Source organism: Papaver somniferum, chromosome 6 (genome assembly GCF_003573695.1).
Source record: "Papaver somniferum cultivar HN1 chromosome 6, ASM357369v1, whole genome shotgun sequence".
Classification (NCBI taxonomy): Eukaryota; Viridiplantae; Streptophyta; class Magnoliopsida; order Ranunculales; family Papaveraceae; genus Papaver; species Papaver somniferum.
The window spans coordinates 75,481,632-75,495,460 of record NC_039363.1 but is presented as its reverse complement, the minus strand read 5'-3'; the positions used below and the strand labels follow the sequence as shown (position 1 = coordinate 75,495,460).

The 13,829-nt window shown below is 34.2% G+C and overlaps 1 protein-coding gene across 1 annotated transcript; it reads left to right on the top strand.

Moving 5' to 3' along the window:
- Positions 1-10,892: 10,892 nt before the first annotated feature.
- On the top strand, positions 10,893-13,695 carry LOC113288020 (GDP-L-galactose phosphorylase 1-like). The gene is made up of 7 exons (XM_026536948.1): positions 10,893-11,564; positions 11,648-11,748; positions 11,850-11,909; positions 12,057-12,299; positions 12,406-12,591; positions 12,726-12,974; positions 13,095-13,695. Exons 1-7 carry the CDS (start codon positions 11,453-11,455, stop codon positions 13,431-13,433), a joined length of 1,290 nt encoding a protein of 429 aa, XP_026392733.1. The 5' UTR covers positions 10,893-11,452; the 3' UTR covers positions 13,434-13,695.
- Positions 13,696-13,829: the final 134 nt, after the last annotated feature.

The following is a 13,829-nucleotide window of genomic DNA, read 5'->3' as shown; positions in this document are numbered from 1 at the left end:
ACGACCCTTCCTATTTTTTGAACAGGGAACAAATTTTGTATCATATAGAGTCGTTAGCGATTTAGAAATCCCTAGACGACACTATTCTAGGGCAGAAAACCAGGTTTAGGGTCGTTATCTACTATACCCTAATGATTAACGATTTTTTATCAATTCAACATGCATATCAAAAATCGTTAAGCAATAAAAAACCGTGGTTAACGACCCTGTAACTGTAACTGCAATTTTGCAGTTGAAAACCTATTTTTTTTTAGTTCACTTACGACGATGAATCGATGAGACTTTTCTTTTCTCAGAAGTCGTTAATGGAATGGGAAACAGTGGGAGAGAGGGAGCGGAGGAGAAGAAGAATGGGAGGAGAAGAAGTTATTAGAGAAGGGTAAAATAGTTATTTCACCATCATTTTGGAAGCCCCATATATCTTTTGGTGTGGATATAAAATGTGTCCCGGCCCCCAATTAGTTTCCATGACCCCCAATTCAGCCTTGAATTATAAGATAAGAAGAAAATTCCACACCGATAGATTGTGTGAAATTCAAGTCTATGAAGTTAGGTTCCAATGACACCACCCGGAACACGGTTAAGGTATAAAATTATGTAAAATCTCAGAGAAGAAAGAGAAAATTATTGTCAAATACATGCTTAAAAATTAATATTTTATAAACTCAAATATCAAATTATATAAAACCTCAAAAAATAAATTTTTTAAATATATAAATGATTATCAAATTTATAAATTCACATATCGATAGTGTACTACATAAAACACCTATTTAACGGTAAACAATGAATTTTAATAATTCCAATAAACTCGAGGAATAAGAATTTATGGGAAAAATATATGAAAAAGTCTTTCAAGCTTCTTAAAAACATAAATTGCTACGATTGAAATTTTATCAGATTCACACATTGAATTTTAAGATAAGTATTATATTTTTAATATTTTAATTTTAAACTAATACCAATTATATACAGAGTGCCAATACGCGTCAACTAAGTATCCGAAATCCTAAAATATAAAATCCAAATGTAACATGTTTAAAGCATTTTGTGCAGATTTTCATACGGATATGTTATGACATGTTAGTATATCATCGATGAAATCATAGACCGGTTGTAGCAAAAATGTCATTACAATATTTTTTAAGATTCGTATTTGATTAATAATATTTCATGCTCGATAATTTTTTGCCAACTTTAGTTCTCTATTAATTTTTCAATGATTGCAGCTCTATGCGGGATTTATGAGGAGAAAATAATTGGAGAGTGTGTACCTTTCCGGTCGGAACTCCTCCACTTGTTATAGGTTATATAAGAGATATGTGTCCAATTCAGTATTTTTCTGGATTCATTCGACTATGTATCTAAACTAGCCTCTCTCCAGGGTTATTTTTATCTTAAAGATAATTAACTTAATAATTTGCATATGGATTATATTAATAATAGGTCTCAACCCGTGCCGTAACGGCACGGGTAAGGATATGTGTTTCAAATGTATCCATCGATTCGTACATGTCATAATTGTATGAGAAGAATCAATTCAGGTTTAAATGTTTTGAGGAGTTGGTTAATAAACATGTCCTTATTCTCAAATCTTTTCCTAAAATTTATAATAATATTTAATTCTTGATCCATTTCTTTTCTTGTCTCTTTACCTATTATCATGAACTATTTCTCAAGCATGCATAATTACACGAAGTTAGGGAGAAATGACAAAAACAGAAATCATGACAAAAAAAAGGGAATAAAGAGAGATGTGAGAAGCTGAATCGATTACAATTAATTCACGCGTAGCCTTACATAATCCCATGAAGTATGGGAGAAATAATGACAGAAACAGAAACCATGTTAAAAAAGGGAAATAAAGAGAGATGTGAGAAACTGAACCGATTACAATTAATTCGCCCGTAACCTTGTGTTTGGTCAATTTTTTTTATAGGTTTCATTTTTCTTCCTGCCCCCTACCCGGCAAATCTTAAAATCACAACATCTTCTTTTTTGGAAAAATCTGGCCTTTAAAAATTGTTTTGATTTTAAAAATTAATAAAAAAAGTAATTTGAAAACTAAAATCAAATTAAAACAAAACAAAGAAAAATTAACCAAGGATGACTAAATAATTTACCTAATTTAGGACACCTTTTCTCACTATACTACCACTACTTCTTCCACCACCACATTATCGCCACCACTCCACCAGTCTCACCAATACCCACTATCATTATCCCCACCACCATTATCCCTACCGCCAATCCACCACCACCACCCACCATCAGAACCACCATTAGTGCTTAATTTACGTATCTTAAATAGAACCCCTTTTCTCACCCTACTACCAGTACTTCTTCCACCACCACGTTATCGTCACCACTCCACCAGTCTCACCAATACGCACCACCATTATCCCCACACTGCCCACCATCACAACCACCATTAATGCTTAAAGATATGGTTAATATGAAATAAATTTATTATGTGTCAACGAAAATATATTCATTTGATTAATTAAAGAAACATTTATTATGAAATATCAATTGAACTTTTATTATTAAATTTTAATTAAACGTGATCATTTATAGGGGTAGATTTATGTTCTGCAAGTATAAATTTGATCGCTCTTTATCTAGCCTAACTTGTCCAAACTTTGTTTTGTAATCTGGAAATATAATCAAACTTTTTTAATACTAAAAACCGTCATTTATTCGATCGAGTATTATAAATAGCTGGGATCTGTTTTCAGTGATCCAGCGGTCATGATCATATTGTTTATATGATTTGGTATCCTCCTTAAAGTATTTGTGTTTTTTCCTTACCAATTGTGCTAAAAACAGCCAACTACATCTATCACAATACAATGTTTCCCGTTTTGTAAAGACACAAAACTATTATTGTCCACTACTATTCACTAACATCCACCACCGTACGTAAAAACCAGCCACACTCACTATTTTTCCCATCACCACTAATGTTACCACCTCCACTACTCACAAATACCCGCCACTGTTTCCACCACCCACAACTTCTTTCACTACCACCATTAAAAACTATTAATATAATTTTTAAAACACGGGGTCACTGTAGTACAGTGGTAAAGTCATTGGGTGAAGATATCGGTTACCCGGGTTCGAAACTCTCCAGCACCAAATTCTTTACCGATCAATATATATATAGTTTTTAATAAACTCATTTATTAATAAAAATATGTATTTATTAGATTCATTAAATGAACATTTATCATGAAAAATTAATTACTCATTCATCATGAGCAATTAATATGGCACTGATTAATAAAGTATTTATAATGGTTAGTTGGAAAAACCACGGCCGTAGATTTATCCCTTCTAGACAAATCTCGGCCGCTCTTTATCTAGCCTAACTTAACCAAGCTTTGTTTTGTATTATAGATATCTGGACTTGTAGTTAACCAAATCCATACCCCTTTTACGATAATTATTTTTGAATTATGTATCTGAACGGATAACTAGTCGGCTTAATTATTATTTTATGAGTTTGAATGTACGTGGCCTAATTCTCATCCAGGTCTATGTACTCAATAAATACATTGTATCTGGTCACTTTATGTAAGGAGACTAGTAGACCGGTCTACTATCCTTTTATTAACTTAAACTTCAACTAAGGAACCTAATTATACCACATGGTACAAACAGACCATTAACCATACTGTAAAGGAAGTGATAGGACAAGATTATAAGTGAATGGCTAGCAACATTAGTGAAGGATTAACGATATGATAAATCTTTTGATATTGGTTTTGAAAGACCCTAGACTTTCTTTGAGTATCGTATATGCTTTTTAATTAGATGAAAATTCATAGAAATTTATAAGCATGCGACATAGCTCGTCGTCCAATATGAGGATGTACACACCTTTTATAATCTTTGATTTTAAATTAGGTGTCAATTTTTCTATTTTAACCAATAAGTGTTATTATAATTTATGATATGAAGATTTAGGAATATACGAGCTGTTAAATACCATTGTTAGAGCAATTCTTGGTTGAACCCACAAGTTTTGCTATCTCAAGCTTGTTATCAATATTAGTTGATCAAAACTATATCTTGATTTTTAGTTTAGTAAGTTAAGTCTCGAACTAGGTTAAAATTTGGAAATTGAGTATCAGACATCACCCTCGAAGACTGAAGATTGACGAAGACATTTGAAGAACTCCATCAATCAGGTACGTGAGGACTGATCCATTCTATTTTACTCGCTATCTTACTATTCTATCCTACGAGACTATGTCGTATGACTTATTAAGATTTACTGCAAATAAGAAATTTTGAGTCAAGCTTATCTTGTTAAACATCTTGAAATATGATTCAAGCATATATGTTCAAAGGTCCTTAACAATATTAGTTTGAAAAAAATTATTGTTCAAGAATTAATTTGTGGTTAAAACACCTATTTAACATTAAACAATAAATTTTATAATTCTAATGAACTCGAAGAACAAGAATTTATGGGAAAAGGTATATGAAAAATCCTTTCAAGCTTCTTAAATTTCTACGATTGAAATTTTATCATGTTCACGCATTGAATGTTAAGGTAAGTATTATATTTTTAATATTTTAATTTTAAACTAATACTAATTATATACATAGTGCCAATACGCGTCAACTAAGCATCCGAAATCCTAAAATATGAAATCCAAATGTGACATGCCTGAAGCATTTTGTGCAGGTTTTCACACGGATATATTATGGCATGTTAGTATATCCTTGATGAAATCATAGACCGGTTGTCGCAAAAATGTCATTATAATATTTCTCAAGATTCGTATTTGATTAATAATATTTCATGCTCGGTAACTTTAGCTCTCCAGTAATTTTTGTTTTTCAATGATTGCAGCTCTATGCGGGATTTATGAGGAGAAAATGATTGGAGAGTGTGTACCTTTCCTGTTGGAATTCCTCCACTTTTTATAGGTTATAAGAGATATGTATCCAGTCCAGTATTTATTCGACAATGTACCTAAATTTGCTGCTCTTCAGGGTTATTCTTATCTTAAAGATAATTAACTTAATTATATACATATAGATTATATTAATATATCCGGACTGGTAGTTAACCAAATCCATACCCTACTTTAGGATAATTATTTTTGGATTATGTATCTGAACCGATAATTAGTCAGATTCATTTTTATTTTATGAATTTGAATGTACATGGCCTATTTCTCATCCAGGTTCATGTATTCAATAAATACATTGTCTCTGGTCACTTTATGTAAGGAGACTAGTAGACGAGGCTATTATCCTTTTATGGACTTAAACTTCAACTAAGGAACGTAATTATACCACATGGTACAAATAGACCATTAACCATATTGTAAAGGAAGTGATAGGACAACGTTGTAAGTGAATGGTTAGCAACATTAGTGAAGGATTAACGGTATGATAAATCTTTTGATATAGGTTTTGAAAGACCCTAGACTTTCTTTAAGTATCGTATATGCTTTTTAATTAGATGAAAATTCATAGAAATTTATAAGCATGCGACATAGCTCGTTGTCCAATATGAGGATGTACACATGTTTATAATCCTTGATTTTAAATTAGGTGTCAATTTTTCTATTTTAACCAATAAGTGTTATAATTTATGATATGAAGATTTAGGAAAATACGAGCTGTTAAATACTATTGTTAGAGCAATTTTTGGTTGAACCCACAAGTTTTGCTATCTCAAGATTGTTATCAATATTAGTTGATCAAAACTATATCTTTATTTATAGTCTACTAAGTCAAGTCTCGAACTAGGTTAAAATTTGGTAATTGAGTATCAGACGTCACCCTCGAAGACTGAAGATTAACGAAGACATTTGAAGAACTTCATTAATCGGGTACGTGAGAACTGATCCATTCTATTTTACTTACTATCTTACTATTTATCTTACGAGACCATGTCGTATGAATTATTAAGATTTATTGCAAATAAGAAATTTCGAGTCAAGCTTATCTTGTTATACATCTTGAAATATGATTCAAGCATATATGTTCAAAGGTCCTTAAAAATATTAGTTTGAAACAATTTATTCTTCAAGAATTAATTTGTGGATCAATTGAAAATTTCCCATGCAAATGATTTCATTGTTTGAGAATGTTTCAAACTTCAAAAGAGAGAAACTCAGAACTTCTGATATTTTGTCTCAGGGTAGGTTGGCGAACCACTTCGGAAACCATAAATATATGAGTTTCAGAAATACATGGAAGGTTCGAGAACCAGTTCATTATACACGGTAGGCAAAGTAGTTCTCGAACCTTCTGGTTCCTTGTGTTTTTCTCTTTCCGCATTATTATTTTTTTATCTTTGTAATTACACAAGTAGTACATATTCAATCTTAGTAGACACGTCCATTTAATTGAGATCGATTGCGAGATTTGTTTCTTGTATATTTCATATCTTGAAAGATAGATAACAAGTTTATTACTTGGCAGAATTCCGATTTGATTATTTGGATATGACTAGCTTGATCTTGGATATTGATTTTTGAGATCATCCAAGTGTTCTTTTTAACGATCAGGTTCACGGCCTCCTTAGTCTATACGTACTGATTGAGAAGAGATAGAGATAAAAACTCTATATACATATTGTCAAGGAACATTAAGTTAGTCTGCTTGTAATTGTATTAAGTTTTATCCATATAGGTTGTCGATTGAAAAAGTTGGTGGTAATCTTGGTACCCTCTCCTTTTCAGCCATATTTCTACTGTCTATATTCATTGGTAAATCACCTCTTTACAATCTTGAATTAAAAATAATTAGCGCATGCTCCCTAAAAAGGAGAGGGTACCAGGTACACCATCATGTTTTTTATTCGGCAACCTGTATGGACAAAACCTGATACGATTGAAAGTAGATCTAAATTATAGATCCTTGAACAATATGTATATAGAGTTTTTCTCCTTTTCTTCTTGAGTTAAAATGTTTAGCCTTTGAAATCCATGAACCTGATTATGCAGAAGAGTTATTGGACGATCTTACAAATCAATATCCAAGATCAATATAGTAGTATCCAAGCCAAGAGGATCCAAATTATTATAAGTATGAAACTTGTAATCTATCTTTCAAGATACGAATTCAACAAAAACAAGTCTTGTTATTAATCAAAATTAATAAGGACTTAAACTACCTAGATTACATACTACTTGTGTTATTCCTATTATAAAGATAAAACAATATAATGCGTAAAAGGATAAATAAAAGACACCATAAGTTATGCTAACAAGGAAACCAACACCTGCAGAAAACCCCCGGGACCTCATTCATCTTTGAGCACCAAATTATAAGATGCTACAAACATTAGCCTACTATCAAAATTCAAACCAAAATATAGTTGAGACCGATTTAACCCTCAATAATTTTGTTGCGGTCATGCTCCTTACGTCTCTTGGACCTTGCGAGGCTCTACACAATTGATTCTATTAAATGTTTGTCCTTTACATCCTAAGAATTGCTTCAACCAAAATGAAGACTTCTGATACCAATTTGCTTCTAACGAACAAGCCTATTTGATTTCCCTTTTTACCTTTAGATCTATGTTTGGAAATCTGTTTGCAATAGACAAAGTCTAGCAAACCTCACGAATACTAAACACTTACACTCAGTTAGCTGAGAAGCCTAGATTACTAACCACCTTTCAATAACAATTCAAAAAAAAATCAAAGAAGAGTTTAAATATATATCTCAAGGAATCACAGAGTCTGAGACGAAGAGAACTTTGTGATATCCATCTCATTTCTGATCTTAGATAACAAGAACCTCGAAGATTAAGAAGAACAAGATCCGGATACACGAACTATCATGTAAACTATAGTTAAACCGGACTTTACGAATCCCTACGTGAAGTTTTTAAGTCATAACCTAATTATATTTTTCAGAGGAAACCTAGTTTTATAGAGTACGACACGAGCAAGCAACTAGGACACAAAAGTGCTAGGGATTAAGAAATCATGTTGCATGAGTCTCTCTGTTTCTTGATTTCAAAAGCTCTAGGTAACTTTGGATTTAAGCTAAGATAACTTGTGATTCAAGCAAACACTTTCTCGGTTTAGATGAAATTCTTATTAGGAATTCATGTAAGATGTGAGGAGTTCGCCTTGAAATTACACAAAAGAATATACACTATGGTCTAGGGTTCCGTATTAGCAAATATGCCTTTTGAACTTTCAAGCATAAGTCGTATTCTTTAACACTGTAGACTTAAACCATGATTCACAAACACAGAGTGATTTAGTGAACAAAGTTGTCTTAGAAGTGTTTTATTAGAGTTGTATCTGCTTAGTTCGATAATTGGTAGGTATGTGTAGAGGTACACATACCTATAGACCAACCAATAAACTCGGGTTGTTGGGGTACGCGTACCTGGTATGTGTACCCTTATCCATTTACGAACTCTGATCCTAGGGGTATGCTCCATTCACGAACTTAGAACTTTAGGGTAAACATACTGGTATGTATACCTACCCTATTTTAGAACTCAGCTCACTAAAGTACGCGTACTGGGTACGCGTACTTACCTTGTGTCCATAATTTCAGGAAGTTCTGAAAACTCTCTTTAAATATTTCCAATCGCTATAGATAATAAATATCATTGCTTGAGCAATTTCCAAATAATAAACTTGAAAAAAAATAGTTTATGAAAAATAAATTGCTCTTAACCAAGATTGTCAAGGATCTAGAACATCCATTACTTGAATCATATTTCGAGAAATTTATCAAGACAAGTTTGACTCGAAATTTTTTCTTGCAATATGAAATCTACTAAAACCATATGAAATAGTCTCATAAGATAGAATCGTAAATGGTGTGAGTAGATAGGATGGTTCGGTCTTCACATACCTCTTTGTCGATGAAGTTCTTCAAATTTGTTCGTTTTATCTCCAATCTTCAATCTTCGAGGGTTATTTACTGATGTCTGATACTCAACTACCATATTCTAATCCTAATCCGAGATTTGACTTTAATAGATTATAAATCAAGATATAGTTTTGTACATCTAACACTGACAACAAGCTTGAGATAGTGAATTTGCTAGTTCGACGAGAAGTTCTCTAATACTACCGTTTTCTTTTTCGTTAACCAATAAAAAAAGTTGCAAACATAACTCAGAAAAAAATATGATTTCCAGAACAGTTATTAATTTAGCTTTCGCAAGATTAATTTTTCCATATATATGATAAGAATACTAAATATTTACATACTACGAAATCTAATGGATATAAGATCAACTCCATCCACACTTTTCTTTATCCAAATGGTTTTTGAGCTTATGGAATACAACAACTCAATACTCTACTTATCGGTCGAACCCGTCTTATAGGTGCCTCCCAATGATCAAGTGTTTGTCATCTTTTCTCGAATATAATTCACCTTTGCATCATGATATTATGAAAAATAGTAGCCTTCTACTAGTTTATACTCCACAAGAATCTTTTACAATCCCGACTCACACGAACCTGTGAGGGCTCCTGGTTTAGATGGTTTCAAGATGAGCGTTCACAAATCTCATTGAACTTATTTAGGCTCATGCATAGTTGCTATGGTAATTGGTTTCTTGGGATCTAGATTTTCGCTCAAATATCTCAGTTACCTATACAAAATCCCGATCCCAAAATTTCGACCCCACAAACTTCTGCCGATTTTCTTCCCATTAGCCTCAGCAATATGGTCCGCAATTATTATTTTTACTTGGAAATGAAAGTTCGAGATACTTCCGATTGAAGCAAAGAGATGTCCTCTATGCCGAGAAATGTATGATCCATTGGTAAAACCGTCTTCAGAAAGCCTAGGAGTATCCAATTTTGTCCGAATGAAGTCTATCCATTCGGGGTCTTGTCCTACTAAAAGGGTTCACTAAAATAGTGACAAAAAGAGAACCACTAGCACTAACTAGTAACGACATTCCAATTTACAATCATAGTTGATAATGGAATGCCCATAACGTAGTCTTTAACCTTATAAGCTAACGCCCAATTCAATTTGAAACGGTTAATGAAGTAAGACTACACCTTTGAAGAGTACTCACAATGCATAAAAAGATGGTCATTAGTCTCAATATTGTTTGTGCACAACAAACAAACAGTTGAGAGATTCCGTTTTCCAGCTCTATACAAAAAGTTCATAGTAAGAGCACCGTTTTAACATAGTGTCCATACTAAGAACCGCACCTTTAAGGGAATTTTGGGTTCCATAATACAATCCACAATTTCATTTTAGTTCTTTGGCTTACCGACATAAACCTCCATGAATCAATATGCTTTCCGACAGGGCCGATTGGTAACCAACAAATCTGTAAATCAATCTTCCCCATGAAAACGTAAAAGGTGAAAAGATAGTTTTTTGGGTATACCTTTTGATATGAAGTTGGATTTATGTAAAACTTTCTACCAAGTAGAATGGCCGTTTGTCCACATGCCTGCTAGCATTTAGTTTGATACCGACATCTTTTTTTTATACCCTAAACTAGTGGTCCTTAAAGTTAAGGGTTCGAATCCCTGTCTTCGTATTGGGAGGGAGCATGAAAATCGTCCGACATGGCGGCATTGATTCATTTGGTTAGACTTGGCTATTCTTAAGTTAATTTTTGATGGTATTTTCTATCTTTTTCGACTACATTATATTTCGTGGGTTGAAAAAACCAGGCAGACCCACGAATCCCCTTGGCCTTGCTTATTCCCAAATCCTTGACGAGCAGCAGCAACCAATACTGCTCTCTCAATTATTGTACACTCTTCTCTCAGTCAACCGCACACATTTATATCCCCTAAAGATCCTCTCTAAGTTGTCAAAATTACAAAGTAGACCTTAACGCCTTCATCTTCTTCATAATTTCACAACCACCACACATATCATCCTTTCTATTTAAACTCTCACCTCTCATTCATCTTTGCGCGATTCAACAAATCACTGATATTTTCGCATAGAGAAAAATCAATACACAAAAGATTAAGAAGAAAATTCTTTCAATTCATCCGAAATTACCTTCTCAATCATCATCTCAAATTCTGTGTTTGAGAATTTTTAGGGGAGAACCCAGTGTGATCACGTTGTAGACATCACGGCTATATACGGAAAGATTCCGATACTAGTTCATGTCCGAGCAGTACGACGAAAGGGTTGTGTAACTGAAAGTAGCAGCCCATCGCCGCACGGAGGGCGTGGAGCTTTGCCTTCTGAAGGAGGCAGTCCTTCTGATCTTTTATTTCTTGCTGGTGGTGGTTTTCAATCTTCCTCTACTTTCCTTTCTTTGCACTAGATTAGTTAGAGTTTAGTATTAATTTTCATTCTCAAATTTTAAGAATTCATCAAACTTTCGGATTTCGGATTTTCTATTGCATATAAATAAGTAAGAAAATCGAATTTTTAGTCCCAAAGATTTGTGGGTTTTGAGAGATTTGTTATCCAAAAATCTGTAAAAACTCAAAATTTGGAAAAGATGTTGAGGATCAAGAGAGTTCCTACTATGGTTTCTAATTACCAGAAAGATTCTGAAGAACAACAACAAGTTGGCTGTGGTCGCAACTGCCTTCGCAGCTGCTGTCTTCCAGGTACTATTTCTGTTCTTTTGGTGTTTGGGCATGAATTTTTGAGGTATTATAGGTATTTGTCTTACAAATTTTGCTATTTTCAGGTGCAAATCTCCCTTTGTATACCTTCAAGAAGGTGAAAAACATGATGGATGCGAAGATGGAGTCTCCTGTGCCCTTTTTGGATTCACTCCTTCTTGGAGAGGTAAATTTTCAGTTTCAAAAAGTATAAATATTAGCATCTTTTGCTGTTTTTATTAAATAGTTGTCTAATTTTCTTCTTTTTGGGTTGGTTTTCAATTGCAGTGGGAGGATCGTGTGCAGAGAGGTCTTTTCCGCTATGATGTCACTGCCTGTGAGACCAAGGTATTTAATCTTTTCTGTTTTGATTGTTTAACAAATCCGTGTTTGAGTTTGTGATCATTTGAAGTTCAAACACCAATAAGTGCATAAATTTTTACTGTTGGGTCAATATTTGTGTTTAACCCGGGACTTTTGTTCAATCCTGTGCAGGTGATTCCTGGACAGTCTGGATTCATTGCTCAACTGAATGAGGGCCGCCATCTTAAGAAACGCCCTACCGAATTTCGGGTTGATAAGGTTCTACAACCTTTTGACGGAAGCAAATTCAATTTCACCAAAGTTGGTCAAGAAGAAGTGCTTTTCCAATTTGAAGAGACCGATGGTGATGAAGCTCAGTTCTTCCCAAGTGCTCCAATTGATACTGAGAACTCTCCAAGCGTTGTTGCTATTAACGTATGTAGCAGTTATTGTTCTGTTGTTCTATAGTGTATGCTTACTTATATGTGATCTTTTATTTCAGTGTTCGGGTAGCTAATTTCCAAACTGATGCTAATTTCAGGTGAGCCCTATTGAATATGGTCACGTTCTATTGATCCCAAGGATCCTTGAGTGCTTGCCACAGAGTATCGATCACAAGAGCTTGTTGCTTGCAATCCAGATGGCTGCAGAAGCCGGGAATCCCTACTTTCGACTGGGCTACAACAGCTTGGGTGCGTTTGCAACTATTAACCACCTTCACTTTCAGGTGACAATTTCATTCTAACTCGGTTTTCCTTCATTTGGTTTATGAAATTAAAACATTTAGTTTAGGTACTTTAATTAACAATTAAACTGTAACTTCGTAATATTCTAACGGGGGTAATGGTTTCATGTCAATAGGCTTATTACTTGGCTGTGCCATTCCCCATTGAAAAGGCTGCGACGCGTAAAATTTCCAATCTCGACAATGAAGTGAAGGTGTCTGAGCTCTTGAACTATCCAGTTAGAGGTCTCGTCTTTGAGGGTGGAAATGATATGCTAGCTTTATCAGATGCTGTATCAGACTCTTGCATTTGCCTTCAAGACAGCAACATACCATACAATGTTCTCATAGCTGACTCGGGGAAAAGGGTTTTCGTCCTCCCACAGGTAATTTTTGCTTCTCCATGTATAAATGTACAGATCGATATGTTGATACATTGTTTATACTAGATGATTTTTTTTTCTTTGTGTTACAAGTATTTATGAAACTTTTTCTTCATCAAACAGTGTTATGCGGAGAAACAGGCTCTTGGGGAAGTGAACCCAGAGCTTCTAGACACCCAAGTTAATCCAGCAGTATGGGAGATTAGTGGTCATATGGTGTTAAAGAGGAAACAGGATTACGAGGAAGCATCCGAGGAAAATGCTTGGAGACTCCTGGCTGAGGTCTCCCTCTCCGAAGAACGTTTCCAAGAAGTGAAAGATCTTATCTTTGAATCCATTGCATGTGGAGAGGATGGATGTGAAACTAGCACTCGCAGCTTGGACGTAGAATTGGATGCTATTAGCAGTGGAGCTGACCATTCTCTGGTTCCTGGCAACCAAGAGTGCTTAGTTCAGCAGTAATACCAGAGTACAGTCCTTAGTAAGTCCATATGTTGGTGTTACCGTCTGAGGTATGATTGTTAAGTAAATAAGGCACACCCTGTGTGGTTATTGCCATTGTTGTTGTTACTGCTTGATCATTATCTGTTCCTAGACTCCTTGGTTTGGTGTTGTCTTGATGCATATATGTGGGTTTAATTGGTGCTCTGTTGATGTGAGAGGAAAACTATGTACTGTATTTGCTCTCTTTATGCTATAATTGATTCTGTATAAATTCTCATGTCTTCAAGCTGGTTTCTTTTCTAGCTGCCCAAGTAGATGATCATGTTGCTTATCTCATGTGCATCCAGAAATACTCATATGCGATGCAACACAATTTCTTCGTACGATGAAGTAATAAACCACCTCCATAATAGT

What these genes read in the sequence shown, in the direction of transcription:
- LOC113288020 (XM_026536948.1), top strand. Translation starts at nt 11,453, where the DNA reads ATGTTGAGGATCAAGAGAGTTCCTACTATGGTTTCTAATTACCAGAAA. An exon ending in TTAACCACCTTCACTTTCAG is followed by an intron (nt 12,592 to 12,725) that starts GTGACAATTTCA and finishes TCATGTCAATAG; the next exon opens with GCTTATTACTTGGCTGTGCC. An exon ending in GGGTTTTCGTCCTCCCACAG is followed by an intron (nt 12,975 to 13,094) that starts GTAATTTTTGCT and finishes TTCATCAAACAG; the next exon opens with TGTTATGCGGAGAAACAGGC.